Source organism: Jaculus jaculus, chromosome 17 (genome assembly GCF_020740685.1).
Source record: "Jaculus jaculus isolate mJacJac1 chromosome 17, mJacJac1.mat.Y.cur, whole genome shotgun sequence".
Taxonomy (NCBI): domain Eukaryota; kingdom Metazoa; phylum Chordata; class Mammalia; order Rodentia; family Dipodidae; genus Jaculus; species Jaculus jaculus.
The window spans coordinates 6,854,163-6,881,100 of NC_059118.1; the positions used below are offsets into that span (position 1 = coordinate 6,854,163).

Genomic DNA, 26,938 nt, shown 5'->3' on the forward strand with positions numbered 1-26,938 from the left:
CAGAAGCACCACCCAGCAAACATAGAGCCCAAAGGCAGAATCATTCGCTTGAACACCTCAGAGGACCTCGACAACCTCACACAGAAGGGAGGGGAACACGTGCAAACCCCAGGCAACAACGCTGTGACTTGCTGTGCTGACTGAGAGAGAGCACTAGCTTCCGTACACAAGGCAGAGCGCAGCTCTGGGATCTGCCAGCACTTCCACTTACAGTTCTGTAAGCCTCTGTTTCTTGCTGAAGCTCTAGGAGTTTATTTTCACTTTCTACAAGAATTGCTTTTTTCTGCAACTCTAACTCTTCCAGGGCCAATGATCCTTGCTGTTCTTTTTCTTGGATGAGCTTCAAATATTCTGATCGACTCTTTTCCTGTGCCAAAAACAATTAATGCCATGTTAATTCCACGTAGATCTTTAGCATTCCCAAGCGCTCAACAGAACCCTGCCTTTCATTTGGCCTGCAGCGAGCCGGCCTAGGAGGAGAGCAGCAACAGCGCCCTGAGCTGCTGTCGGGACAGGACTCCTCCCAACGTCATGCGTACACACTCACACTGAAGGTTTCTGCTGTTTGAGAAGATGGCACTTTCCATATCAACTTAGCATACCACATTTTAACTTCTTGATCTCAGTACAGTTTTAAGTGCACTTCTCTGCACTCTTCGCCTGGGCTTAGAGTGCTGACCTATCACTCTCACGTCACTGCACTCTGAAGACTGCACTTTACAGACAAGTTTATACTGTTATGAGTATACAAAGAATCCTTTTCTATTGACACTTATTTCCATACATTTTCAATATGCTATATTCTTTCAACAATATTCCGAATACTTTTCTATAAGTTCATAAAAGAAGGGGGTAAGCACACGCACATGTGTGTATGCCTTGCTTCTCTACTAGGAATATATGTGACTGTATCAGTTCCTAGAAGACAGTATCCAGGCTAACGGTCAAGCATAGTTCCCTCAAAAGCCTACTGTCCCCAACAAGAAATGAAAAATCTTTTGGTTTTACATTTTAAAATTATACTGCTTAAGCAAATCTTTCAGCAATAAATCTGCACCACTGCTTTTCTACCAATTAAACCTTTTTTGTTAGTTCAGTCAGTTTTTCAATGTAACTTTGTTTTTTGAATATCATAAAAATTGAAACTTTCAGTGTAAAGCTTTTTTAAAAGAATATTTTAGCCAGGAGTGGTGGCACACGCCTTTAATTCCAGCACTTAGGAGGATCACCCTGAATTCGAGGTTACCCTGAGACTACATAGTGAATTCCAGGTCAGCCCAAGCTAGACTGAAATCCTACCTCGAAAAACCAAAAAAAAAAAAAAGAAGAATTTAATTTGCATGCCTGCGTGTATATGGACATACTAGGGTTTCTTGCTAGTGCAAGCAAATGCCAGGCGCTTGTACCACTTTTTGTTTCTGGTTTTAAGTGGGTGCTGGAGCAATCAAATCTGAGCTAAATGCCTTTGACCACTAGGCCATCTCCCCAGCCCTGGAAATATTTTCTTTTTTGAAATGCAAACCAGATAAAGCTTTGGAATCTTTGAGCTCTTGAGCACCATCAGTCTGTTAAGTTTGTCAACCTTCTTCCTGCATTCCTCATTGTTTTCCTCCTAATCACTGCCTACTGCAAAGGTGGAAGGAACAGACAGGTAAAGTGGCTGATGAAAGTTTGTAGTTGAGTAAGTTAAAATTTTTATGCAATGAAAAAGGGCTGAAGAGGTGGCTTAGTGGTTAAAGCGCTTGCCTGCAAAATCTAAGGACCCAGGTTTGCTTTCCCAGAATGCACATAAGCCAGATGCACATGGTAGCACGGTATCTAGAATTCATTTATAGTAGCTAGAGGTCCTGAAGTGCCCATTCTCTCTATGTGCCTCTTTCTCTCAGAAATAAATAAATATAACATATTTACACAATAAGCACTAAGCTAACATGCCATTTTTGCTTTCCTCCTGTCCTCTCTGCATACAACAAAAGTCTTGCCAGTCAAGGCCACAGTGGGAGGGGAGCGTGGAGGAGAACTCTCTGTGAGGTCACCTATAGCCCAACACAATGGCACTTACAAGAGCTATCTTCAGCTGATCTTGCAGTTCGCGTTCTTGGGCCTGAAGCTTCTTGGTCAGCTCCTGCTCTCTGCTAGCCAGCTCCTTCTCATGCAGCTTCTGGAGTTTAACAACCTGTTCCTCTGAGGATTTCTGAAAACCAGCCAAAGAGACAGTGCAAACACCCACAATCAAGTCAGGCTTTGTGAGGAGTTAATCAAGATAAAAGCCTGTTACAAGAACAACCAGGACACACACCTCAGGCAGGCCCCTCCCCACAGCCACGGCAGTGGAAAGGAGCAGCGGGGCTCTGTCAGGTGGGCATAAGTGCTTCCGCAGCACGAGGTGCTGTGGGGCCAGAGCTCTAGTGGCAGAGCTGGCGGGATCCTAGCAGTTAGCACAGGCAAGATGGGGGAGGAGGCAGGGGTGAGACTCGCTTCCCTGTGGCCAGCTGCCTTGCCTACACCAAAGTAATATGCTTTCTAGAAAGGCATGGCTTCTTAGAGTGACTGGCCTTGTTCTTTCATACAGAAGAAAACTCAGTTTTATAAAATGTCAAATTTCTCTATATAAGTCTAAGAAATTAATGTAATCAAAACAAACCACCATAGCACTTCCTGGGGGGAGGGGTTCAGTAGACAAACATATTTGACTAGTCAATATTCTTCCACAAAACAACAGTCGTTGTGAGGCTGCCAAATAAAACATTATAAAACTAGAGTTAAGCAGAGTGGTATGGTAACAGTACGTGGACAGAGCAATGGAAGAGCACAAAGAATCCAGAAAAAAAGACCCTCATTTAATACTTCACTAATTTACTACATGACCAAGTAACTAACATGGCATATTAGAGGGCAAAGGGGGTGCTAAACAAATGATTTGGAAACGATGTGGGAGTCACGTAAGAAGGGTTAGTTTAGTCTATCAATCCTCACACCAAACTCTCAGTTGGACCAAAGATGTCACCACAACCAAACAGAAACATCAGCGCCAAACACAACAGAGCGCACACGAGCTGGGTGTGGGCTCACACCTGCAGTGCCAGCACTCACACCTGACGCAGAATGGCCAGCCTGCTTACATAGAGAGCTCGCCTCCAAAAACAAACACACTAGCGAAAACCAGGCATGATCTCAGAAGTAAGGATGTGCAGAGCTTCTGTTTCCTTTCGTAGTCCTGGGATGGCAACCTGGGTCTTCATATGTCAGGCCTGAGCTTTACCACTGCTCTACTTCCCTGGCCCCACCTGTGTTTTAAGTTAAACAAAAATCTAGGTGGCATTTAAGGAAAAGGCTAGTAACTTTAATGATCAGAAAAAGAAAATTTCTGAATGACAAAAGAATTTACTGTGGAGAAAGAAAGGAGAGAAGGAGGGAGGAAGGACAGAAGGAAAGAAAGGAGGGAGGGAGGGGGAGGGAAGGAAGGAGAAAAGAAAAACAAACGAGGAATGAAGTCAGCTAACAATAAACTGAGGTTACTGAGCAAAAGCATCTTCTATTTGAGGGGCTAAATGGACTCTCAGTCAAGGCTTCTACAAACCATGAAGAGGAAGACCAACAGAGTAGCCAGAGACATGGTGAAAACATCCACAATGTTGAAGATTGATTACGCAATTCAAAGAGGCACACTGAAAAGTCCTTTGCAGCATAAAAAACACTTAGCATACTAATAAAAGTAACAATACAAAAAAAGTACAATAGAACCACAGTAGTGATTTCTTTTTTTTACTTAAAAGTTAGAAAGATAAAGATAGCATCATCTTTGTGAAGGAAGGCAAACACTTCCCACACAGGCCTTGTAAAAGTGTAAACTGTCCGTGAAGAAAGCATGTAGCAAGCAGATAATCACAGAAATAAAGGGGATCTTCGCCTGAGCAATAATCCCCTCCCAGAACCTGTCCTGAGGAAACCACGGGTGAGCAAGTGCCAGGCACTGGAAGCATGCATGGATCACAGGAGGCTGAGTAAGTTATGGAACATGCACACAACACAGTCCTGAGCAGCCTTTCAGACAAATGAGGCATTACTGCCAGTTATCAGTGGACATGAAACAATCTAGACAGTTCATTAGAAAAAGAAAATATAGCATAGAAGACATGTTCCTTTGTATTAAAACTATGAAAAGGTGTGTTATAAGCAAAAGTGAAAAACTATATGCAGAGACCATCTCTGGGGTATAGAAAGGAAACTGATAGTTGTCTTTTGGGAAATTGAAAAGGTCAAAATAGAAGGAAATCTTTTCACTAGATACATTTTATCTTTTGATTTTCATGCTGTACATCCATATATGTACCTTTCAAAATACTCCTAAATTGTTTCTAAGTTGCTGGATTCCATAGTTACATTATCACTTATTACATCACATCATATGGTGTTTAACAATTAGGATGCAGTCAGGGTTATATCCAAGACTTTGTATATTCAGCAACTGATCCTAATTAGTTGCTACTTTGGAAGATGTTTAGAGTCCAGCAAAAGAAAATGTGTGAAAACGCTCTGTGCACAATACAGATATTTCCATAATAGCGCCTGTGAACTATTAAGTAAGATCACAGAAACCTTCCGCACGGCAGCTCTGGTCCAGGCCACACATACGTAGACTGGGCAAAAACTCAATGAAGGTGAACACAGAAGATGAAAACTGTGGGGATGGGAGCGGGGTGGAACATAACGACACGTTCACATTCTCTACTTTCTGGTATTTTGAGGTAGGGTCTCATTTTAGCCCAGACTGGCCTGGAATTCACTCTGTATTTTCAGGGTGGCCTTGAACTCATGGCAATTCTACATCAGCCTCCCGAGTGCTGGGATTAAAGGTGTGCGCCACCACATCTGGCTCCACATTTGTTACTGATTTTAAAAATGTTTTTATTCATTCATTTATTCATTCACTCACTCATCCACCCATTCTGTCTGAGAGAATGGGAGTGTGACTGGGCGCACCAGGGCCTCTTGTCACTGCAAATGACACAAGCACCACGCTGCGGATCTGCTTTCACATGGGTGGGTGGCTCTGGGGAACGGACCTGGGTCAGCAGGCTTTGTGTCTTTATCCTCTGGGCCATCTCCTCAGCCTGACATTCCTTACTGTTAAAAGACAAGCCACACAGCTAACCAATTTGGAAAACGAGGCCTATTGATATTCTTGAGAGCAGCACGAACGCTGATGATGACCTACAGGGCTTGAGACCGCGCGGCAAAGCACGTGGCGACCACGTGAAGGCCCTGCGCTGGACCTGGCACCGGATAAAAATCAGAGACCAAAGCTTCCTGGCTACTTCCATGGAGGAGAGTCTGCAGAGGCAGCTAGGCAATTGGCCTTCAAGGAGCCTCACACCAGGGTCCTGGCAAGGCACATCTTAGCTGGAAAGAGAGCAAAGTTTACAAAGATGCAGAGACCTATCTAACCATTAAACTCATTTTTCCACCAAAGGGCTTTCTTACTATGTCCCGAGCATCACACAATGATCATGGTCTGGAAGACAAATTCACTCTTTCCTATACTCAAAGATGAGTGAAGAAACATCAGACTTAGCTTTCACAATTACTATAGCCTATTTCTCCAAAGAGATCCTTACTTTCATTAGCTCAGCAACCTCCTGCTTCACGCGGCTAAGCTCGTGCTGGAGACTGGCACGCTCCTCCTCACTGGATGTCTCAATGGCCTTTATCTGTTCATCCATTTCTGCCTTCATTTTTCTCTGGGCCTCTTCAGATTTTTGAGCTGCACTCAAAGCCTTTTCAAGTTCCTCAAAAGCTATAATAAAAACAGCAAAAAACAAGCATCTCAAAAAATGCTATCACAAAACTGAAGTGTCTCACAATAAACTTCAGAAACTAAGAGCAGCCACAGCAGGACAGGTTAGGAGACGGCCCCTTGTTCTAAGCCGCCCCCTTGTTCTAAGCCGAGAGACTTCTGAGCGGTCTAAAAAAGCCACAAGAGGTGCCTGCTCACTGGAACCGGTATTGCTGGATTCTGGATTAGGATTTCAGGACTGCCTACGTGAACTCAAGTTTAGGACTTTAAAAGGATTAATCATACTCTCCCTACCAGTGTCCTTATGGACAACAAACTCAAAGAAACAGACAGGCCACTGCCTCTGTACTGTATTTGCAGTACGGTTCGTGCTTCCTACCGTGAACGAGGTGATGGTACGTGCACACTGGGACGGGGTCTTTTTGTGTTTTCTGCGCTGCTCTCACTGTGCAGCCAAGGCTGGCTTCAATGCAATCCTCCTCTGATTTCCCGAGTGCTGGGATTACAGGAATGACCCACCATACCTGGCTGACTAGGATGTTTTAAGAATGGAAAAATAATTCTTTGGCAAGCCTTTTTTTAAAGACTTTTAAACCACAAAATGAAAAACCAAGGGGTTTTTGTTTCTTTTTTAAAAACTTTTACTGGGTGAATCATATATCTAAACACTACTTTTAAAATCAAACCTACAACTTATATGAGTTTCAATCTAGGACTATTTTCAGCTGACTAGGAAGCGGAAAAAGCTATCTAATTCAACAGTATTCAGAAAGGCAATACTAAAAGGAGCTCACAGATGAGGTAAAACAGGAACTGAGACTTTGCAGGAATAGTCTAATCATCTGCCTCATCTTTAATGAGACAAAAAACAGCTTGTCCAGCATCCAGCGCAATCAGACAGGATGGCGTGACGGCTGAAGAGTCTGGAACTAAAAACACATCCACATGCACATAAAGTGCATGTAGATATACGAGTGTGCATGTATGTATGCATGGGCTGTACACATATGACCAGATACATCCACACACCATGACATAGTAATAATGTGGAAATCTTACTGCTACTGACTACCTGCACTATTTCTGTTAGTCCTCACAGAAGCCCGAAGACACAGCTTATAAACACAGCCCAGTTTTCAGTCCCATCAAGAAACATACCCTGAAGAGAGCTTGTTGACAGACACACTCTGTGTTATACAACTTCCAGCTAAGCTGAATGGAAACAAGGGAACTTCACTGTAAGGTATCTCAGTAAAATGAGGCCTTTGATTACCACAGCTTGGCTTCACGGGCAGTGGTTTAGGCACAGGAACTGCACAGCTGAGCACAGACATCTATTCTGAAGCATCTTCTAATGGTAAATTGACCAAGTACAGAAAACAGAAGAGGACTGAATTCTGATAACCACTGGGAAACACAGCTTGGGACCCAGCTGCCAAAAATCTAACTTCTGTGCAACCAAAACTCGCTCATGTAAAACATGAATCTATCCAAGTTATTCCTTTCATACTCGAAGTTTAACACTGATGTTCATGAGTTTTAGATTCCAAAAATTCATTTAAATCGCTGATATCACTTTTGTCTAACTTTATTAGAGTTTCTGCTAATAAATACCAAGATAATCCTGAGACATGTATAGGCTGGGATATAAATTACTGAGAGAAAAGCACCATCTTTGTTTTATTTAACTATGCTTTTGCTATTAATTTCAGTGTAAGTAGCCAGCAATAATGCACCCAGTGCTACAATCATATTAGTTTCCTCAAAGACTGGAAAAGAGGTTCCGAGTGCTCGCTGCTTAGCTGAAGATGGGCAACTGACAGGGAAAATGAGGGGAAGGAGTGATCATGCTTTGACCGCTTAGATGTGAGCTCGTCACTACTGTCATTCAGCAAGTGAGACAGACTCCCTCAGCCTTCTACGTCACACCACAGAAGTGTCCTAACTCAGGCTCTGCGGAACATGAAGACAGTTCTGGTATCCTTCCGGCTTAAATAAAATGATTAAGGAAGAGAGATTTGGTTTCAGTCTTTTCATTTAAATTTATCCCTCTCTATTATTGTCAGAGAATCAAACAATTTCACACCTAGAAAGAAACTTCTCAAATGAAGTAACTGATGCATCCGCATCTTCCCATGAGATACATCAACTTGAATTCATGAGATTGATGGCAGAACTTTAGAACTCTTAGGAAACAGTCCTTGGCCAGCAGTACTTTAGAGACCTAACAAAGCGGTACTGAGAAAGCTCAGTGGCACAGGAGCAGGGCTCACTGAGTTGAGCAGCCACACGCTGCACTGTGACAGCGTTGGGCACGCTCAGTCGCGCACTAACACGCCTCACCAAAGCCAAAGCTTCTGAGCTGTCCAAGTACTCACAACAAAACAGAATACATGTCTGACAAGCACCAAACTATTTTATACTTCCTTCCTGCTTTAAAGAAATGCTAACTATCCCTCTCCAAAGCATTAAAGCACATTTCATATATACACATATACATTCAACATTTGTGAAACATTGTTCAAACCCACTATAGCGTCTACACAGTTCCATATCTAGAGCCACTTCCTCATAGGAAGTCTGCCTCCAACAGTGAGCCCTATTTCAGTTTTTTTGAGGACAAAGTGAGAGCACACTTAGGAAACTGAGCATCTCATCTCCTGGCTGCACAGCCTGAAGTGGCAGCCATGGCCTGTAACCATCTAAAAACAGGAGCCCCGCTCTTTCCCAAGGGACATTGGGAGTAGCACAGAAAGAGGCTCTGGACATGTGTAGTATGCCCTGGACGCCTGCCTATCCTCTAACAGTCTAAAACTGAACTCCCAAGTGAGTGCACACTGAGCTACAACTACTGTTCAATTACCAACAAAGAGCATGTGAGTGGAGCGCGCGTCAAGCACAGCTAACACATCTTTCGGCCAGCATGCAAGAGTGTGGAGACCCACGGAATAGGCACACAAGGGACAGGTAGGCTAAGCATGAATGGCTGCAGGACATTGCAAGAACACGTGTGTTCTTCCAAAGCAAAATTCAATGTATCTCAGGCAATTTTTATTTAAAAAAAAAAAAGCAAACACACTTTTAGGGTACTATCAAAATGTTGTAGGACAATCCAATGTCAGATCCCATTGGCAACATAACATGCATCACAGGGCTCTGAGACTAAGTCTTCACCTTCCACTTCACCTGAGGTCCACGAGACTTGTAATAATGAGCAGATGCTTACTTTAGAAGCTGAGAGAGGCTGGCAATCTATAGCTCACCAGCTAAATCAGTCATTAATCAATACTGACTGCATGTTTACCATGTGCCATGCATGCTAGATATTGAGTGACAGGCAAAAACCACTTCATAAGATGACCACAGAATGAGCAAGGGGGAGGGAAATTGAAGAACAGACTCTCAGCTCAAGCACTGTCTTGGACACCTACCATCTTTTCTCTTCCTTAGTGCCACAACTCCCAGGCTCCACAGAGAGCACTGCCTCGCTGCTCTGTCCTACAGAGCCATAGAGAGAGAGAGAGAGAGGGAGAGAGAGAGAGAGAGGGAGAGAGAGAGAGAGAGAGAGAGGGAGGGAGGGAGGGAGGGAGGGAGGGAGGGAGGGAAGGAGGGAGGGAAGGAGGGAAGGGGGGACTCATGAGGCCCACTCCTGCCACTGCAGGGGATACCAAATGTGGAAAGGCTCCAATCTCTAGACTAACTGTTGACTATGGCTGGTTAATGAGATTAAAAAACAAAAAACGAGAAAGCTGATGCCTATGTTTCTATCTCTGTGTGTGGGGGCTAGGGGCTAAAATGATGTGACAGTAAACCAAAAAAATAAAAATAAAAAATTACAACATAGGTGAGGTATGAATTAACATCAAAAGCGACAAAAAAAATTTGGTTTACTAACATTCCCGCCCAATCATTACGGCTATTTTGTGAATAAAATCAAAAATCTAAAGCAGCAGTTCTTAGTGTGTACTCTAAGAACCTGGGGTCATGGATTCTTTCACAAGATCTGTGAGGGTCTCCCTTTGCAAAACAGGTCTGTATAGAACAAGATTTTCTTTCCTTATACAGTTCAAGCAAAGAACGTGTCAAAAGACTGAATAGAGAAGACATCCCTGTGTGTTCTATTACACCAAACAACAAACAGAAATGCAAACACAAGATTGTATTTTGAAAAATATAGGTAATTTCAAAAACAAGTGACATAAATGTATATTTTTATTCCAAAAACATAGTTTTTTAAAAATCTCTGAAGATTTTTAGTTTTAATTAGTAATACAAAGAAACAGCAATCCACAGAACCGCACAGATATGGCTCTATGAAACTGCCATGGGTATTAAGAGTGCAAAGAGGGGTTGAAGAGATGGCTTAGTGGTCAAGGAGCTTGCCAGGAAAGTCAAAGGACAGGGGTTTGATTCCTCAGTACCTACATAAAGCAGGATGCACATGCGTATGAAATTCATTTACAGTGGCTAGAAGCTCTGGCATGCCCATTCACTCTTACTATATATATCTGTTTATCTCTCAAAAATAAATAACTAAATAAATAAATTTTAAAAACACACAGAGTGCAAAGAGGTCCCTCTGACATTAAAGTCTGAAAAATCCTGGTTTATAGTTAATGTAAATGGAAAGAAAATACTACCACCCAGTGGCATAAACTAGATAGTACAAAGCTCATAAATAAATCAGGACCTTCAGAGACTTAACAAGTATCACATCTGCAATAGAAATAGACTTTTTAAAGTCATTTTCTGAAATATGGAACAAAGTTCATCCTATTCACTCCACTGCTCTGACTTGAAAACAGCTGTAGAACTGTGGAAGATGTCCTTGTACACTGTAACCCATCAGATACCTTATAAGCACTGCTAATTTTAAAACCATTGGGTTCAAGTGAGGCTAAGTAAATTTAGTTAAATTTAACTAAAAATGTGTTCACTTGGAGGCTGATGGTTTCTAGTAATAAAGATATTTCTTGGGGCATAAATAAATGCATTTTAAAAATCCATGGAAGTACATATAATATACTAACTTATTCTATCCAATATTTAGTGCCAAAATACTTACAAATTAGTTCCAAATATGGCACACTTAAAATCTACTTTAATTCATGCCTTGTTTTTTGCCTGAGAAACATGGAATTTTCTTTGTAAAGCTTATTCTAAGAACCTATGATTAGAAAAAAACAAAAAACAGAAACACCAGACCTTACCCCAGTCCTGTTCATACAAGGCTTGGGAAAGGCACCATGATTCACTTATGGGCATGTGTAGATGCATAAAAACAAGATGTTTGGTGAGATTTAAAAATCTAAAATAACTGTTACATAAATTACCAGCAACCAACAAAAAACACTTAAATACATATGTAATTTTGATTTATCATATAAATATTTATAAATTTTATGCAATATTTACATATATTAACTTATTTTAAAGGATCCTTCAAATACCAAATAAATGCATTCTACTGACTATCTCTGGTACATCCCCAGGCCTACACTATACAGAAGAATGAAAGCTGATTTCCTGCACAACACATCATGATATCAAAAAGCAAAGACAGGATGGGTTAATTCAAGTTCTCACATGCAGCCAATTACTTAAAACAGGAACTTTACAAAGACAGGGATAAGAAGGAAAACAAGGCTGATCAAGTGAGTTCACTCTGGAGACTAAAATCAAAGCAGAATACTTTACTCATTTTGTGTAACTGCAGGAAAGAAAATTTTAATTGGGGTAGGAATTAATCCTGTGGTATGGTTTCTTTTTTGTAATGGCTATAATCACCTAGGAGTAACTAACCAAAAAAAAAAAAAAAAAAAAAAAAGTATAAAAAGTCCAGGGGTAAAAATTTATCATGAGGGAGAAAATTAGATGATGTAAAATTGTTAGTATTCACAAGAGCAAAAACAAAACACAAGTTATTAGTTGATCAACAGAGAAATGGTTACCAAGGAATTGATATCCATGCACGGTGACACAGCCATAAAACATGTCAGTACTGTAGCAACATATAACGGTTTTCCTACTATAATGCTAAGTAGTAGTACAAAGAACCTACAAAATTATATGAGCAATAATATAACAATACAGATGGGGGGGGGCTGGAGAGAGTTGGCTTACCAGTTAAGGCACTTGCCAGCAAAACCAAAGGACCCAGGTTCAATCCCCCAGGACCCGTGTAAGCCAGATGCACAAGGTAGTGCATGTGTCTGGAGTTAGTTTGCAGTGGCTGGAGGCCCTGCATGTCCATTCACCCTCTCTCTATCCCTTTGCCTCTCTTGCTCTCTTTTGTCGCTCTCTCAAATTAATAAAATATATTTTTTAAAAAAGAGAGATTGGATAAGACTAAATGGAAATATAGTATGCTTTCTTTTTCCTATTTTCCAACACCCCCCCACACACACATACAAAGGCAGGAAGACGTTCAATAGCATCAATTACTATTCTACCATTGGTGAGGATTGAATTTTCAAGGCCATTTTAAGTATTTCCTAGCATCTAAAATATAGCATCATGCACTGAAACTAAGTCATTACATTTCTCCAAATTAAAAGTCAGGTTACTGTAGGATATAACTCTCTACTGACCTTAAGTAACACCCAGAAAGGCAGAAAATCTATAGCTGGAGGACAGCACTTACATTTTCCTTGTCCATTAAAATAGATGATTTTATAAGAGTACTATAGCACACTTCAAAAACCATGTCTCAATTTTCTAAGAGACTGTGCACGTAGCAGAGATTGACTGTGATGTCTGGGTGTTAGCACATTGCTATAATTGTAACAGTATTTTATAACAGAATGATTTATTTAACTGGAGACACTCAGACTTCATTAACCTTACATACGGGAGGTATTATAGTTTAGAAGCAATGCAATGGATGGTTCCTTGAGAAAAGTAGTGCAGAATGTTCTCTAGCCAATTTTCATATACAGATTGAGTCAAAGTCATTAGTCGTTTATTAATACCCATATGTTGAAAATGCTAATATCAAAATGAAAATGTTTACAGATGAAAATGTATTAGAACAGCTTATTTCCTTTGGTAACTCTTTCATGTAGACACATCTATTTCTAAATTCCCAGCAGTACTAGGAGGTGTAATAATGCTAATGTTTCCCTCTGTGTCCGGAGCCTAGGCTAGGAAAAAGGAAGGCAGGTATTTAACACCAGCATCTGTTCTAGGGACAAGAAGGAAATTATTACTAAAGATATGACTGGGAGTTATCATGAGCCAACTGTGGATTTTATCTATCTATTCATGCCTCAATTGGTATTTATTCATCAGCTTCTACCATCTCACAAAGTACAGCCCAATTTTAAGAGAAAATTAATTCCCTGACCAACATCACTTCCTCTTGACTGGCTACAAGCATCAAGGCTAAAACAGAGGTGTACAAACAGACGCTGACACTACACTCTGGATTTTCTGTTCAGTGGCAGCAGATGTGCTTAACAGTATCTTACAAGTCTTAAAATGTCAGAAGTAAACCTCAAGAAACTATATCCTCAAATATGCTACTTATTAACTCTCCCCAAAGGGAAATTTTCTTATTGAGAACAAGTTCATTAACTAAAACCCTCAAATCACTTTATTCATAAAACTACAAGGAAATAAACATGATACCACAAGGATGGTATCAACCATTTTTCTCTCATCCATGTCCGTTTCCCTCTTTAACCCCTTACAATCTGTTTTCTAAAGTAATTTCTCAGAACTATGCTCCTGGAACCAAATTATCATTAAATTTACAGATCCTTTCAAAATTTTCATCCTAGCTTCCTCACTTCCAGAAATATATTTTGTATTCTTCTCCCAAACATAACCACTCAAAATTCCTGTGATTTCTCAAGATAAGTTCTTTTTGCTCATGTATTTCTCTCTACAAAACTCAAGGACCTCTAGGGTTAAAGACAGACCCAGGAGCCACAACGCCTAGATTAAAATGCTAACTATATACTGATTCTCTGTACTAGAATATTAATAAGTTTCTTATTTTAAATATTCTTGGTTTTCTTATTTGTAAAATGAGGATAGTAATGGTATCACTTCTCAGAAGCATAAGGACTCAATACGTCAGACACGACTAGCAGAGCCCGGCTGACATGACCACTGGCCAGCAGCGGTTAATGAACAGTGGCATGACCACTGGCCAGCAGCGGTTAATGAACAGTGGCATGACCACTGGCCAGCAGCAGTTAATGAACAGTGGCATGACCACTGGCCAGCAGCGGTTAATGAACAGTGGCAGCAGAAGCAGCAGGTACTAAACAAACAAGCAAACAAACAAAAACCTGTCACTGGCATCACTACCAGTTCTGTAAGATGATCCTGTGGAGGAACCAGCCTCCCCCAGAATGAAGCACAGGCTTCCGGCCTAGACTAGCGGCTCCTAGTAGGTGCTCCAATTTCTTCTTTCCAAATGCCTACAGGTCGATTCCATTTGGAAAGCTCATGGTTAATTCAAATTCAAAATGTCTCCAACTCTGACTCCACTTTAACTCTTCACTCTCATGCAGTTTGTTGGCTTGAATGCTGGGGTCAACTTAGATTCCTACTTTTCCTCTGCTCCTCTAGGCTGGTCAAATTCTAGACTCTACTTTGCCCTCTTTCCCAGAACCACCACCCTAGTCAAGGCACCAAAGCTTTCTCTCCTTCAAACTTGACTTTCTGCTTTTCCTTACAACTTTGACTTCTCACTGCAGTTCTTTTCTAAGTAAAGGATTAGCTTCCATACACTGCACTTTCCTTTAAACTAAGGTTTAAAGGCAGCTACTCACCTTTTAAGTTTCCAGCAGCTCCTTCACAATCCAACTCCATTTCCCATTCAGCAAAAGTGGTGTCCAGTGAATTCGCCTGCCCCCTATGGTCAGTATGCCTGTTTCCGACCTTGGACAACTGAGATCCGTGCAGTCCTTGCCTTCTACTGAGCCCCTCCTGACCTGCTCTCCAGCTCTCCCTCCCTAGCATGACTCAGTTCCGCATCTTGCTCAATACTCTACTGGTATCTATTCTTTAAGGCACAGTACTGATTGTGTTAAAACCTAATGCTACTGCGTTTAAAAACGTGTGACAGGTTACATCTCCTCTTTTCTGCTTATCCTGTAGCATCTACAAGCTACTGAATAAGCCCCACGCACTGTCTACTAGTTCCACACACCTGAACTGTGATATTCCAAGGCAATGATCAGTATTTTCTGTACAGGATCCGATGTTAATATTTTGTCTTGTAGTCTGCTACATATGGTCTCTGACATTTTCTTCTTTGTTTTTTCAAACATTTACAAATATAAAAATTGCTCTTAGCTTAAGGTAAGGGCTATACATACACAGGCTATGGACCAGAGGCCACCTAGGTGTTCTCGAATCAAGACTTAACTTCATAACATTGGTCAAGTACTTTCAAGGACTTTAGAGCGCCAACATCAATCAAGCCACCCTGAGCTCTTACCAGCTCTTTCAGACTTTTCTTTCTGCTCCCGTAGCTCCTCTCCCTGGGTTGTCATCTGCCTGATACGACTGCGAAGCTGAGTGATCTCTTCATCTTTCAGCTCCAGGGTCTCATGCATCTGACGCTTTGTCTCTGTAATTACCATTCCCTGAACAGAAGTGCAGAGTCTAAAACGTTTGCACAGATAGCATGCTTGCACACACAGAGCGCAGCTCAGACAATTTGAAAGGCAGAAACAATACTTCTTACTAAGGAAAGTCTTCAGTATTTCACAAATTCAAGTCTGTATTTTGCTCTGTAGCTTAAGTTATGTGGTATCATCAGGATTTTTGATATTAAAAATATTTTAATAGTAAGTTTAGTACTTTTAAGTATTGGAACAGGTTAAAGACTTATTTTATAACCTTATCATATGCTGTAATTTCCCATCTTAATAAATAGCTGATACTGAACAAAGTAAAGCCTTCTGAACTTGCCTCAGGCCACAATTAGCTACAATTACTGGTCTGTGCTTTGACATTCACATCTGAGCCACTGCTGAGATGGGAGAGTGCCTGTTGCCACGTGGTGGGAGCTGGTGTTCTCCTTCCTATGCTGACTGCAGGAAGGCCAGGCCCCCATCCTTCCAATGTGCGGCTGTTCCTGGTCCCTCTGTGGAACATCCACACTAGAAGCAAATGCCCTCGATGCATCCTGTTGCGAACTGAATCAGTCATCTGTGACTAATCAAAAATTGGGTAAATCAAGTTGTCTCCTGAAAAGGTGTTCAGACTTTGTGGTAGCAACTTTCTAGTCTGAACAAACTGTCACCTGGCCTGCAGGGTGCGCTGGCCCTGCTCTGGAGCATGGCTCTTCCAGACGGCTGATAGTACGAGAGCACAACCAGGCAAGTAAAGCACCGCTAGTACGAGATTGCAAACAAAGTCGTGAGCCTCATTTTCTTCACAAATCAAATCACAATGGGAAAGAAAAATGGGGGGAGGGGAGGAAAATAAACCTATAGATTAAAAGAAATCTTAGGAATCATACCAAACTACTGTAATTAAAGAACTTTACTGGATTCATAAAACAAAATAAAAGGAAGAGATGATAAGGAAAAGTTAAATAGATAGCAGACTAGATGAAGGAATTATTGTCAAAATCAGAGATGTAATCATAAGGTGATTATATTTTTACTTAAAAACGAGTTTTGTTTTAAAGATAGGTTAAAATACTGTAGTTATAAACCAACACACTAAAGACAATGACAGACTGTTTCTGAAAGGGGCTCAAGAACTTGGGGTGTAAGACCAACTGTCTACTAGGCTTCTGCTCCAACCCAAAGTGCTAATGGAAAAACTCAGGCCTTCTTCATTCCTAGTATTACTGTGTATTCTAAAATTCACTTCTAAAAACCTTGGTTTATGTTAATATACACATTATCACAGCTCTACTTTTCAAACAACTTATCTGAAAGACTAGTCTGCTTCAATATTGTGTGAAATACTGAAACCAGTCACATTCAGAATATCTCACGTTTAAATAACTCACCCTTTCTCTGAAAAGTAGGTATCTACTATAAACATGGATTTCCTTTGTAACCATTACTGTAGCCTACAAGATAAAATGCTGACTGGTACTAAGAAATAACAGACCATCAGACATCATACAAAACTAATGTTACTATACAAATTTAGTTAAAGATCCTGTCCATGGAAGCAGCTGCAAAAATTTTGGAAAGCAGAAGTATATATTAATGCTTCTAACTGCTTTCAAAACCAATAAATTTTAGTATTATAAATTTCGGGGGTTTACCTTATCTTGTTCAAGCTGTTCAATTAAGTTCTTTGCATCACGCAACTGAGTGATAAGTTTAGTCTTCTCAGCCATATGAAGCTCCTAAAAGAGTTTTAAAAGTTCATTTCCATCTCTAATAACACTTCTCAGATGAGAACTCTATGAAGCTTATCTAATCTAGATGTATTTTATAACAGGGGGAAAAAAAAAAGTATATAGGAAATCTCAAATGCAGGAAAACGCTATGAAACCCTGGGCACGTGGCCCCAACAAGGACGTCCTCTCAGCCTGTCTGTGGACAGGGGTGAAGGAGGCTCACCAGAGGAGGTGCAGGCCACGGGGCCTGTGCAGCTGGCTTTGCAGGATGAAACAACTAACTCACTGTGCTTTTACCTTCATCTTTTCCAGCTCTTGGAGCCTCTCATCGAGCTGTTCTTGGAGCGCTTCCTTTTCACTGGCCAGCAGTGTACACTGCTCCTTCCGTGACTGCAGGCTCTCCTTGCAACGCTGAAGCAGATTCTCCTGGCGTCGAACTCTTTGTTGAAGTGTTTCCAGGGTCTTCATGGAAGCATCACCCCCTACAAGGAGTAGAAGCAGCACAAGAGGGCAGTCAGGGAGGATCCAAAGGACTCAGGACAGTTCACCTGGTAGAACACAGGAGTTTTTCTTTTTGTTTTGGTGTTGGGACTTGAACCCAGGGTCTTGTGCATGCTAAGCATATACTCTAGCATACTCTCTACCACTGAGCCACACTGTTCCTGAAAGGAACTCTTCTACAAAAACCTGGATATACTCTAAGCCAGATCAAGAGAAGGGACAATCCTAATCAGTTAATATAATGTGGCCTTTCCAAACCTCTACTCTTTAACTTACTTTTGTTGATTTTTTTTTTTTTTTATCTGAAAGGTCTGAGTATAAATTCACCTCTTTTGTGGTTCAATCCCATTCTGGAATGGCACAGAAGTTCACGTCCTTAAAAGACAGCTTGAAACCCCTTTCTGGTATTCATATCCTCACTACCTCAGCGCCTATCCTACGGAATGGTTATTAAGTATGCTTTTTTAAAAAGAAAATCTTTTAGTTAGTTAGTTGTTTGAGAACGAGACAATGGGCACACCCAGACCTCTACCCACTGCAAATGAACTCCAGACAGATGTGCTACCTTGTACATCTGGCCTACATGGGTACTGGGGAATCGAACCTGGGTCCTTAGCCTTTGAAGGCAAGTGCCTTAACTGCTAAGCTATCCCTGCAACCCTAAGTATTCTTTTCAACCCTATTCTAATCTCCTCAGGACAGAATTTCTGATGAGTCCAGCTTTCTGAATCTTCTAAATGTAAGGACTAGTGAGATTTTCACATTCCAGAAGGATTTTATAACATCTTATAGCTGACTGCTTAAATGGCTGCTGATCAGCAAACTTATTCTGCCTCTGACTGTACTATCATAAGCACGTCCTTCTTAAATGAGAAAGGAGTAGGTACAGTGATGAATGCTTATAATCTCAGCACTTGGGAGTCTAAGGCAAGATGATCAAGAAGTTGAGCTCACTGGGGCTACATAGTGAGATCCTGTCTAAGAAAAGTGGGACTTTTACTAAAAATGAACTCAAAGTTTCAAATACAGAGAGGGTACTACCTGCACTTTAAAATAAAATCTATTTTTTTCTTTCCTAGTTTAAAAACAAACAAGTAATCAGACAAATAAGAGCATTTTAAAATACAGAAATATGTGATCAATGTTATTTAAAAACTAAACTATTAGAGGCGGTGGCTCATGCCTTTAATCCCAGCACTTGGAAGACAAAGTTGGGAGGTAGTGAAACAGGATTATCACAGGTGTTGTATTTTAGTTACAACAAAAAGGTGCTACTTACACATTATGTGGCTTTCTTTTAAGAATTAAGACAACAGCCACAAAACAAACAAACAAAAACAAAAACACCAGGAAACCCTTGCATTGTGTAGAAATGTTAGGCGCTTTACTTCTGTCTCAGCCTGTTTGTATCAGCTCATATGCTGGAATCTCTCAGCATTCTCTGGTTGTTAAACTGTGACAAAGAAAGCTTACCTATTGGCTCCCCGACACTCTCTGTGATCTCCTCGTGCTTGCCTACTTCAGCATGGGAGTCCATCGGAGGGAGCGGTTTGGGTACATCCACATTCACTGGGCCATTTCGTAATCGCTGTTTCAGGAGCGATACCTACCAAAGGATATTTCATTAGGGAAAGCATGGAGGCAATACTTTCTTTCAAACACCCTGAGAATAGTACATAGTATAATTTTTATCATAGTCAGGTATGCAGTGGGAAAGCTGACTCACAATACAGTTGGTTTTCCTATGTGCTATTAAGCCGTGAGACCATAATTAGTCAAAAGATATAACAGACCAAAAATTACCATTAAAATTGAGGAAAAAGGCTGGGGAGTGGTGGTGTGTGCCTTTAATCCCAGTACTCAGGAGGCAGGGGCAAGAGGACTGCTGTGAGTTCGAGGCCAGACTGGGACTAAAGAGTGAATGCCAGGTCAGCCTAGAACAAGACTCTACTTCAAAAAACAAAAACGAAAATGAAAAAAGAAAAAAAAAAAAAAAACTGAGGAAAAGCAGTTTTAAAACTGAACTTCCCCCCACTTTTAAATTTAGAACACCTCAGATACTGCAGTATAATAACTCTTCCACTTTTCTTTATCTAAAATTCCATACTTAAAAATAATTATTTAGGGGGCTGGAGAGAGGGTTTAGCACCTAAAACACTTGCCTGCGAAGCCAAAGAACCTGGGTTTGATTCCCCAGTACCTGCATAAGCCAGATGCACAAATTGGCACATCTGCAATTTGTTTGCAATGGCGAGAGGCCCTGCCACCTCAATTCTCTCCCCTCTCTTTCTCTCACAATTAATTAATTAATTAGGGCACGGATGTGTGCATGTAAGAGTACAAGCCGTCCCAGCACGACACACACATGGACGTCGGAGGATGACGTGCAGGTCAGCGCTCGCCTTCCACCCTGCTGGGAGCCGTCAGCCTCCTGTTGCTCACACGCTGCACGGGATGCTCAGGGCAGGGCGCAGCGAGTACAGCGGCCGCCACGGCGTCCGTGCTCCACACCAGGCACTCGAGCACGGCAAACATTTCGTCTACTGACCAGTCTCTTCTCTCACACTTTTACCTGAGTTTGGAGCACACTGATGATCTGATCTTTCTCCTCTAAAGATGCATCAAACTCATCCTGGAGATGTTTCTTTGCTTGCTGATCCATTTGGAGCTCCTGAAACAAACAGGATATTATAGGTAGTTTTCAGTATAAACCAAAAGACACAAACTTAAACGCTTTCAAGGTTTAAAAATATGACCAATCCACAGTTTCCAATCTCTTAAGATAAGGTATACACACAAATAATTAGAGAATAATGAGAATTTAAACCACTAACATCGAAAAATAATTTTGTTCCTAGAACAACATGAAGAACTCAGAAGACAATGTATCCTTTTTGGAACTGCGATGATTGATAATAATGTGGAAGGAAAAAAAGACAAGATAAAGTTGAGCTGGGCCCAAGGTGACTTAGGTTATAGTCACTTGATCTAAAGCTAAGTTGCAATCACCAAACAGAAAGCCAACAATATCCTCCTCCCAGTTCATGAGAGCATCCAATAATCAAAACCAAGGCTCTCTCAGCTGTAAAATGAAAAGGATAAATGAGCTGATCATCCAAGATAATACACCTAGTTCCTGAAACTATGGAAAACAATGTTTGCTTCAGGTCATCAATGAGGAGGCCTATAAAAAATCAATGTCTATCCCTGTTACGCCAGCCACAGTAATTACCACCTCAACCAAACTCACTGTTTTCCATGATTTCTCCTCAACTGTATTCCTTTTGGTCCTTCACTGGTTCCAACGGTGGTGCAGTCCAGTATCTTTTCCCTATACTTATTAACATGTTAGAAAGGACACCAAACCCCTGTATTATTTTGGAACTGCTACCACAAGGTCACATCATTTATCTTCCTTGACCCCTGAATATAACCAAAGGCTTTTATTATTTTCTCTACAATGTTTGTTCCATCTTCTCCTACAGACATAACCACGGTTCAGATCCTTCTAATTTTTTGATGACTAATCTAAAAGATTTACCTCAAATCTCCTTCAGATTTAATCCATTCCTGTGCGCACACTGAGGTGAGGCGCTATCTATCACAGATGCGCACACTGAGGTGAGGTGATATCTATCACAGATGTGCGCACACTGAGGTGAGGCGATATCTATCACAGATGTGCGCACTGAGGTGAGGCGCTATCTATCACAGATGCGCGCACTGAGGTGAGGCGCTATCTATCACAGATGCGCTCACTGAGGTGAGGCGATATCTATCACAGATGCGCACACTGAGGTGAGGCGCTATCTATCACAGATGCGCGCACTGAGGTGAGGCGCTATCTATCACAGATGCGCGCACTGAGGTGAGGCGCTATCTATCACAGATGCGCGCACTGAGGTGAGGCGCTATCTATCACAGATGCGCGCACTGAGGTGAGGCGCTATCTATCACAGATGCGCGCACTGAGGTGAGGCGCTATCTATCACAGATGCGCGCACTGAGGTGAGGCGCTATCTATCACAGATGCGCGCACTGAGGTGAGGCGCTATCTATCACAGATGCGCGCACTGAGGTGAGGCGCTATCTATCACAGATGCGCGCACTGAGGTGAGGCGCTATCTATCACAGATGCGCGCACTGAGGTGAGGCGCTATCTATCACAGATGCGCGCACTGAGGTGAGGCGCTATCTATCACAGATGCGCGCACTGAGGTGAGGCGATATCTATCACAGATGCGCGCACTGAGGTGAGGCGATATCTATCACAGATGCGCGCACTGAGGTGAGGCGCTATCTATCACAGATGTGCACACTGAGGTGAGGCGATATCTATCTGCACACTGAGGTGAGGCGCTATCTATCACAGATGCGCACACTGAGGTGAGGCGCTATCTATCACAGATGCGCACACTGAGGTGAGGCAGTATCTATCACAGATGTGCACACTGAGGTGAGGCGATATCTATCACAGATGTGCACACTGAGGTGAGGCGATATCTATCACAGATGTGCACACTGAGGTGAGGCGATATCTATCACAGATGTGCACACTGAGGTGAGGCGATATCTATCACAGATGTGCACGCTGAGGTGAGGCGCTATCTATCACAGATGTGCACGCTGAGGTGAGGCGCTATCTATCACAGATGCGCACACTGAGGTGAGGCGATATCTATCACAGATGTGCACACTGAGGTGAGGCGATATCTATCACAGATGTGCACGCTGAGGTGAGGCGCTATCTATCACAGATGTGCACACTGAGGTGAGGCGCTATCTATCACAGATGTATGCGCACTCTGAGTTGAGGCGATATCTATCACAGATATGCGCACACTGAGGTGAGGTGCTATCTATCACAGATGTATCCTGTGTTCTCCTGTGCATCTACAATGGCCTGGACTACTAACAGCCAGTAAGAAGGAACACCGCGCGGTACTCACCCACCTGATAACAGGTCCCCATTTCCTGCGGACAACAGCCTCGGTGAGGGACTCCTCAGCAGAGAAGCATCAGGACAAAAGGAAGTGTCCTGTGTCTCTACAGACAATGCCCTGGTAAGCACCCAGCCTCTAAATGTACATCCTCTGTAGAGCACACAAGTCTGCTTTCCATCACTATGCGTAGATAATCACTAGTGAATAATATTTGGGCATGAAATTCTTCCCCAAAATGGAATTACCTATAATTATCCCACTTTATTTAGTCCCAAAATTCAAGATAATAAATATGTATTATGAACAAAGACAGTATTTGCTCCTCTAGGGTAAGGAAAAACAAGATGTAGTGCTCATAACTTGAAAAAAGATGATTTCAAAAACTGCTGCCTAAGTTGTGGTTCTCTCATTCTCCACAGCCCCTCATATACCCTTAACCCTAAGCATGCTTTTCCAATGATCACTATCTTTCAAGTAAACCCAGACACTGGAATCTCAGGAAGGCTGTGGTGGAAGGATTTGTGACTTTTCAGTAATTTCCACAGTGGGAGTGGATTCATCTAAGATATTAATTATCAACATCACCTAAAGCTTTGTCATGGAAGCGTAGCTGTAGTTACCTCTAGCACAGAGGTCAATGGCTGCCTTGCCAGCATAACACACATGACTTCGCCTAGTTTTCAAAGGGACTGACTACTGTGGGACTGCAGTAAATGCTGCTTCTGTATAACAAGAGACATAAGGAACTGGCTTCATAAAACAAAGGACTGGAAATTAACTACTATTTCAGTAAGAATAATAATGCAAAATTTTTTATTTTAATGTATATTTTGTATTGACAACTTCTATCCTTAGAAATAAACCATGATAATGCCCTTCCCTCCCCTTCCTCCCCCACTTTCCCTTCACAACTCCACGCCCCATCATATCCCCTCCTTTCTCCATTAGTCTCTCTTTTATTTTGATGTCATTATCTTTTCCTCCTATTTTGAGGGTCTTGTGAAGGTACTACCAGACACTAAGAGGTCACAGATTGAGGCTAATTAATAGAAGAAAATTTTAAGTGACTAATACCGACAGTAAATCTGGGCGTCATCTTGTCATTAGCAGTAAGAGCAAAGGCTCGTCTATGGAGAAATGGGCTGTTCCTGATGACAGCAACCACTCAGAAAAGGAATGTGGTGCAGGGGTAAACCAGGGCCTCATACACACCAGGCAAGTACGGTACCACTAAACATAGCCCCACACTAATATTTCTCAACTGCTATCTGCATATTGACCAATTTTTAATCCTTTTCCTTTTCAAGCCTACTTATACTTTTAACATTTGTATATATGACTGATTAATTATACAAGTGATATCTGTTAAAATATATAAAATTCTAAAGTTAGGGCTGGAGAGATGGCTTAGAGGTTAAGCACCTGCTTGTGATGCCTAAGGACCCCAGTTCGAGGCTTGATTCTCCAGTTCCAACATAAGCCAGATGCATAAGGTGGTGCATGAATCTTGAGTTTGTGTGCAGTGGCTGGAGGCCCTGGTGTGCACATTCTCTCTCTCTCTCTGCCTCTTTCTCTCTCTGTCATTTACAAATAAGTAAATAAATAATAAAGAAATTGTAAAGTTAGTCCTAAAATCATCTGTTTCAAAGTTCTCAAAATAATAACAGAAAGTAGCAAACTGAAACTCAGGAAGACGGCCTGGAGAGATGGCTTAGTGGTTAAAGGCCTGTACTTGAAATCCATGAAGAACATTCTCAACAATAAGTAAAAAGTATTCCCCCCAAACACCAAAATGCAAAGGGGTGGGGAGAAAGCTCACACTAGTAAAACACATGCTGCGGGGATCCACATGGAAAGGAGGCAAGGGGAGCACTAACGCGTCAATGGACTCCACAGGGAAGGGGGAGAGAAAGACAGCAGCGCACTGGAAGGAGCAAGCACGTCTGACCACGGGCAAACCCACTCCCGTCCCAGGAAGGTTCACGTCTGACCACGGGCAAACCCATTCCCATCCCAGAAAGGTTCACGTCTGACCACGGGCAAACCCACTCCCATCCCAGGAAGGCTCACATCTGACCACAGGCAAACCCACTCCCGTCCCAGGAAGGTTCACGTCTGACCACTGACAAACCCACTCCCATCCCAGGAAGGCTCACGTCTGACCACGGGCAAACCCACTCCCGTCCCAGGAAGGTTCACGTCTGACCACGGGCAAACCCACTCCCGTCCCAGGAAGGCTCACGTCTGACCACGGGCAAACCCACTCCCGTCCCAGGTAGGTTCACGTCTGACCACGGGCAAACCCACTCCCGTCCCAGGTAGGTTCACGTCTGACCACGGGCAAACCCACTCCCGTCCCAGGTAGGCTCACGTCTGACCACGGGCAAACCCACTCCCGTCCCAGGAAGGTTCACGTCTGACCACGGGCAAACCCACTCCCGTCCCAGGAAGGCTCACGTCTGACCACGGGCAAACCCACTCCCGTCCCAGGAAGGTTCACGTCTGACCACGGGCAAACCCACTCCCGTCCCAGGTAGGTTCACGTCTGACCACGGGCAAACCCACTCCCGTCCCAGGTAGGTTCACGACTGACCACGGGCAAACCCACTCCCGTCCCAGGAAGGTTCACGTCTGACCACGGGCAAACCCACTCCCGTCCCAGGTAGGTTCACGTCTGACCACGGGCAAACCCACTCCCGTCCCAGGAAGGCTCACGACTGACCACGGGCAAACCCACTCCCGTCCCAGGAAGGCTCACGTCTGACCACGGGCAAACCCACTCCCGTCCCAGGTAGGTTCACGTCTGACCACGGGCAAACCCACTCCCGTCCCAGGTAGGTTCACGTCTGACCACGGGCAAACCCACTCCCGTCCCAGGTAGGCTCATGACTGACCACGGGCAAACCCACTCCCGTCCCAGGAAGGTTCACGTCTGACCACAGGCAAACCCACTCCCGTCCCAGGAAGGTTCACATCTGACCAAGGGCAAACCCACTCCCGTCCCAGGAAGGTTCACGTCTGACCACGGGCAAACCCACTCCCGTCCCAGGTAGGCTCACGTCTGACCACGGGCAAACCCACTCCCGTCCCAGGAAGGTTCACGTCTGACCACGGGCAAACCCACTCCCGTCCCAGGTAGGCTCACGTCTGACCACGGGCAAACCCACTCCCGTCCCAGGAAGGTTCACGTCTGACCACGGGCAAACCCACTCCCGTCCCAGGAAGGCTCACGTCTGACCACGGGCAAACCCACTCCCGTCCCAGGTAGGTTCACGTCTGACCACGGGCAAACCCACTCCCGTCCCAGGTAGGTTCACGTCTGACCACGGGCAAACCCACTCCCGTCCCAGGTAGGTTCACGACTGACCACGGGCAAACCCACTCCCGTCCCAGGAAGGTTCACGTCTGACCACGGGCAAACCCACTCCCGTCCCAGGTAGGTTCACGTCTGACCACGGGCAAACCCACTCCCGTCCCAGGAAGGCTCACGACTGACCACGGGCAAACCCACTCCCGTCCCAGGAAGGCTCACGTCTGACCACGGGCAAACCCACTCCCGTCCCAGGTAGGTTCACGTCTGACCACGGGCAAACCCACTCCCGTCCCAGGTAGGTTCACGTCTGACCACGGGCAAACCCACTCCCGTCCCAGGTAGGCTCATGACTGACCACGGGCAAACCCACTCCCGTCCCAGGAAGGTTCACGTCTGACCACAGGCAAACCCACTCCCGTCCCAGGAAGGTTCACGTCTGACCAAGGGCAAACCCACTCCCGTCCCAGGAAGGCTCACGTCTGACCAAGGGCAAACCCACTCCCGTCCCAGGTAGGCTCACGTCTGACCAAGGGCAAACCCGCTCCCGTCCCAGGAAGGTTCACGTCTGACCAAGGGCAAACCCACTCCCGTCCCAGGAAGGCTCACGTCTGACAATGGGCAACGCTCCCCCGTCCTTGTCCATATCACCCACAATAGGAAGGAACTCAATCTAACTGGAAGTGACAGTGAACCTAAGTACTCTTTTATTTAGACTAGAAGATTATTGATTACAAAAAGCAAAGTGAAGTCTAAAATATGTAATAGTGGGACCAGTTAGCCATGGAAACTACTGCTGACTGTTCACAAGAACAGACATTCCACTGCAAAGCAAGGGATGCATGTTTCATCATTTCAACAACATCTGTCATAGAAAAACCACACCATTAAAAAGTTAACAACTGGCCAGGCACAGAGGTGCACTCCTTTCATCCCAGCACTCGGTAGCCCAATTAGGAGGATTACCATGAATTCAAAGCCAGGATGGGACTACATTGTGACTTCTAGGTCGGCCTAGGCTAGAACTACGCCCTACCTCAAAAAAGCAAAACAAATTTTAA

General features: G+C 43.3%; 1 protein-coding gene across 10 annotated transcripts in view; it reads right to left on the reverse strand.

Annotated features, from left to right (window-relative positions):
* The window catches only part of Golga4 (golgin A4), a 92,625-nt gene that overhangs the window by 36,216 nt on the left and 29,471 nt on the right, over positions 1-26,938 (reverse strand). For 9 of the 10 annotated variants that reach the window (XM_045136301.1, XM_045136300.1, XM_045136298.1 and 6 more), the window contains 8 exons: positions 20,197-20,295; positions 19,098-19,230; positions 17,421-17,605; positions 17,046-17,129; positions 15,252-15,399; positions 5,619-5,797; positions 2,063-2,194; positions 212-367 (listed from right to left, as the gene is read on the reverse strand). In XM_045136301.1, the coding sequence (XP_044992236.1) occupies positions 212-367; positions 2,063-2,194; positions 5,619-5,797; positions 15,252-15,399; positions 17,046-17,129; positions 17,421-17,605; positions 19,098-19,230; positions 20,197-20,295 (1,116 nt within the window). The remainder of the gene's footprint in view (positions 1-211; positions 368-2,062; positions 2,195-5,618; positions 5,798-15,251; positions 15,400-17,045; positions 17,130-17,420; positions 17,606-19,097; positions 19,231-20,196; positions 20,296-26,938) is intronic. The other variant, XM_045136299.1, reaches the window with a different exon arrangement.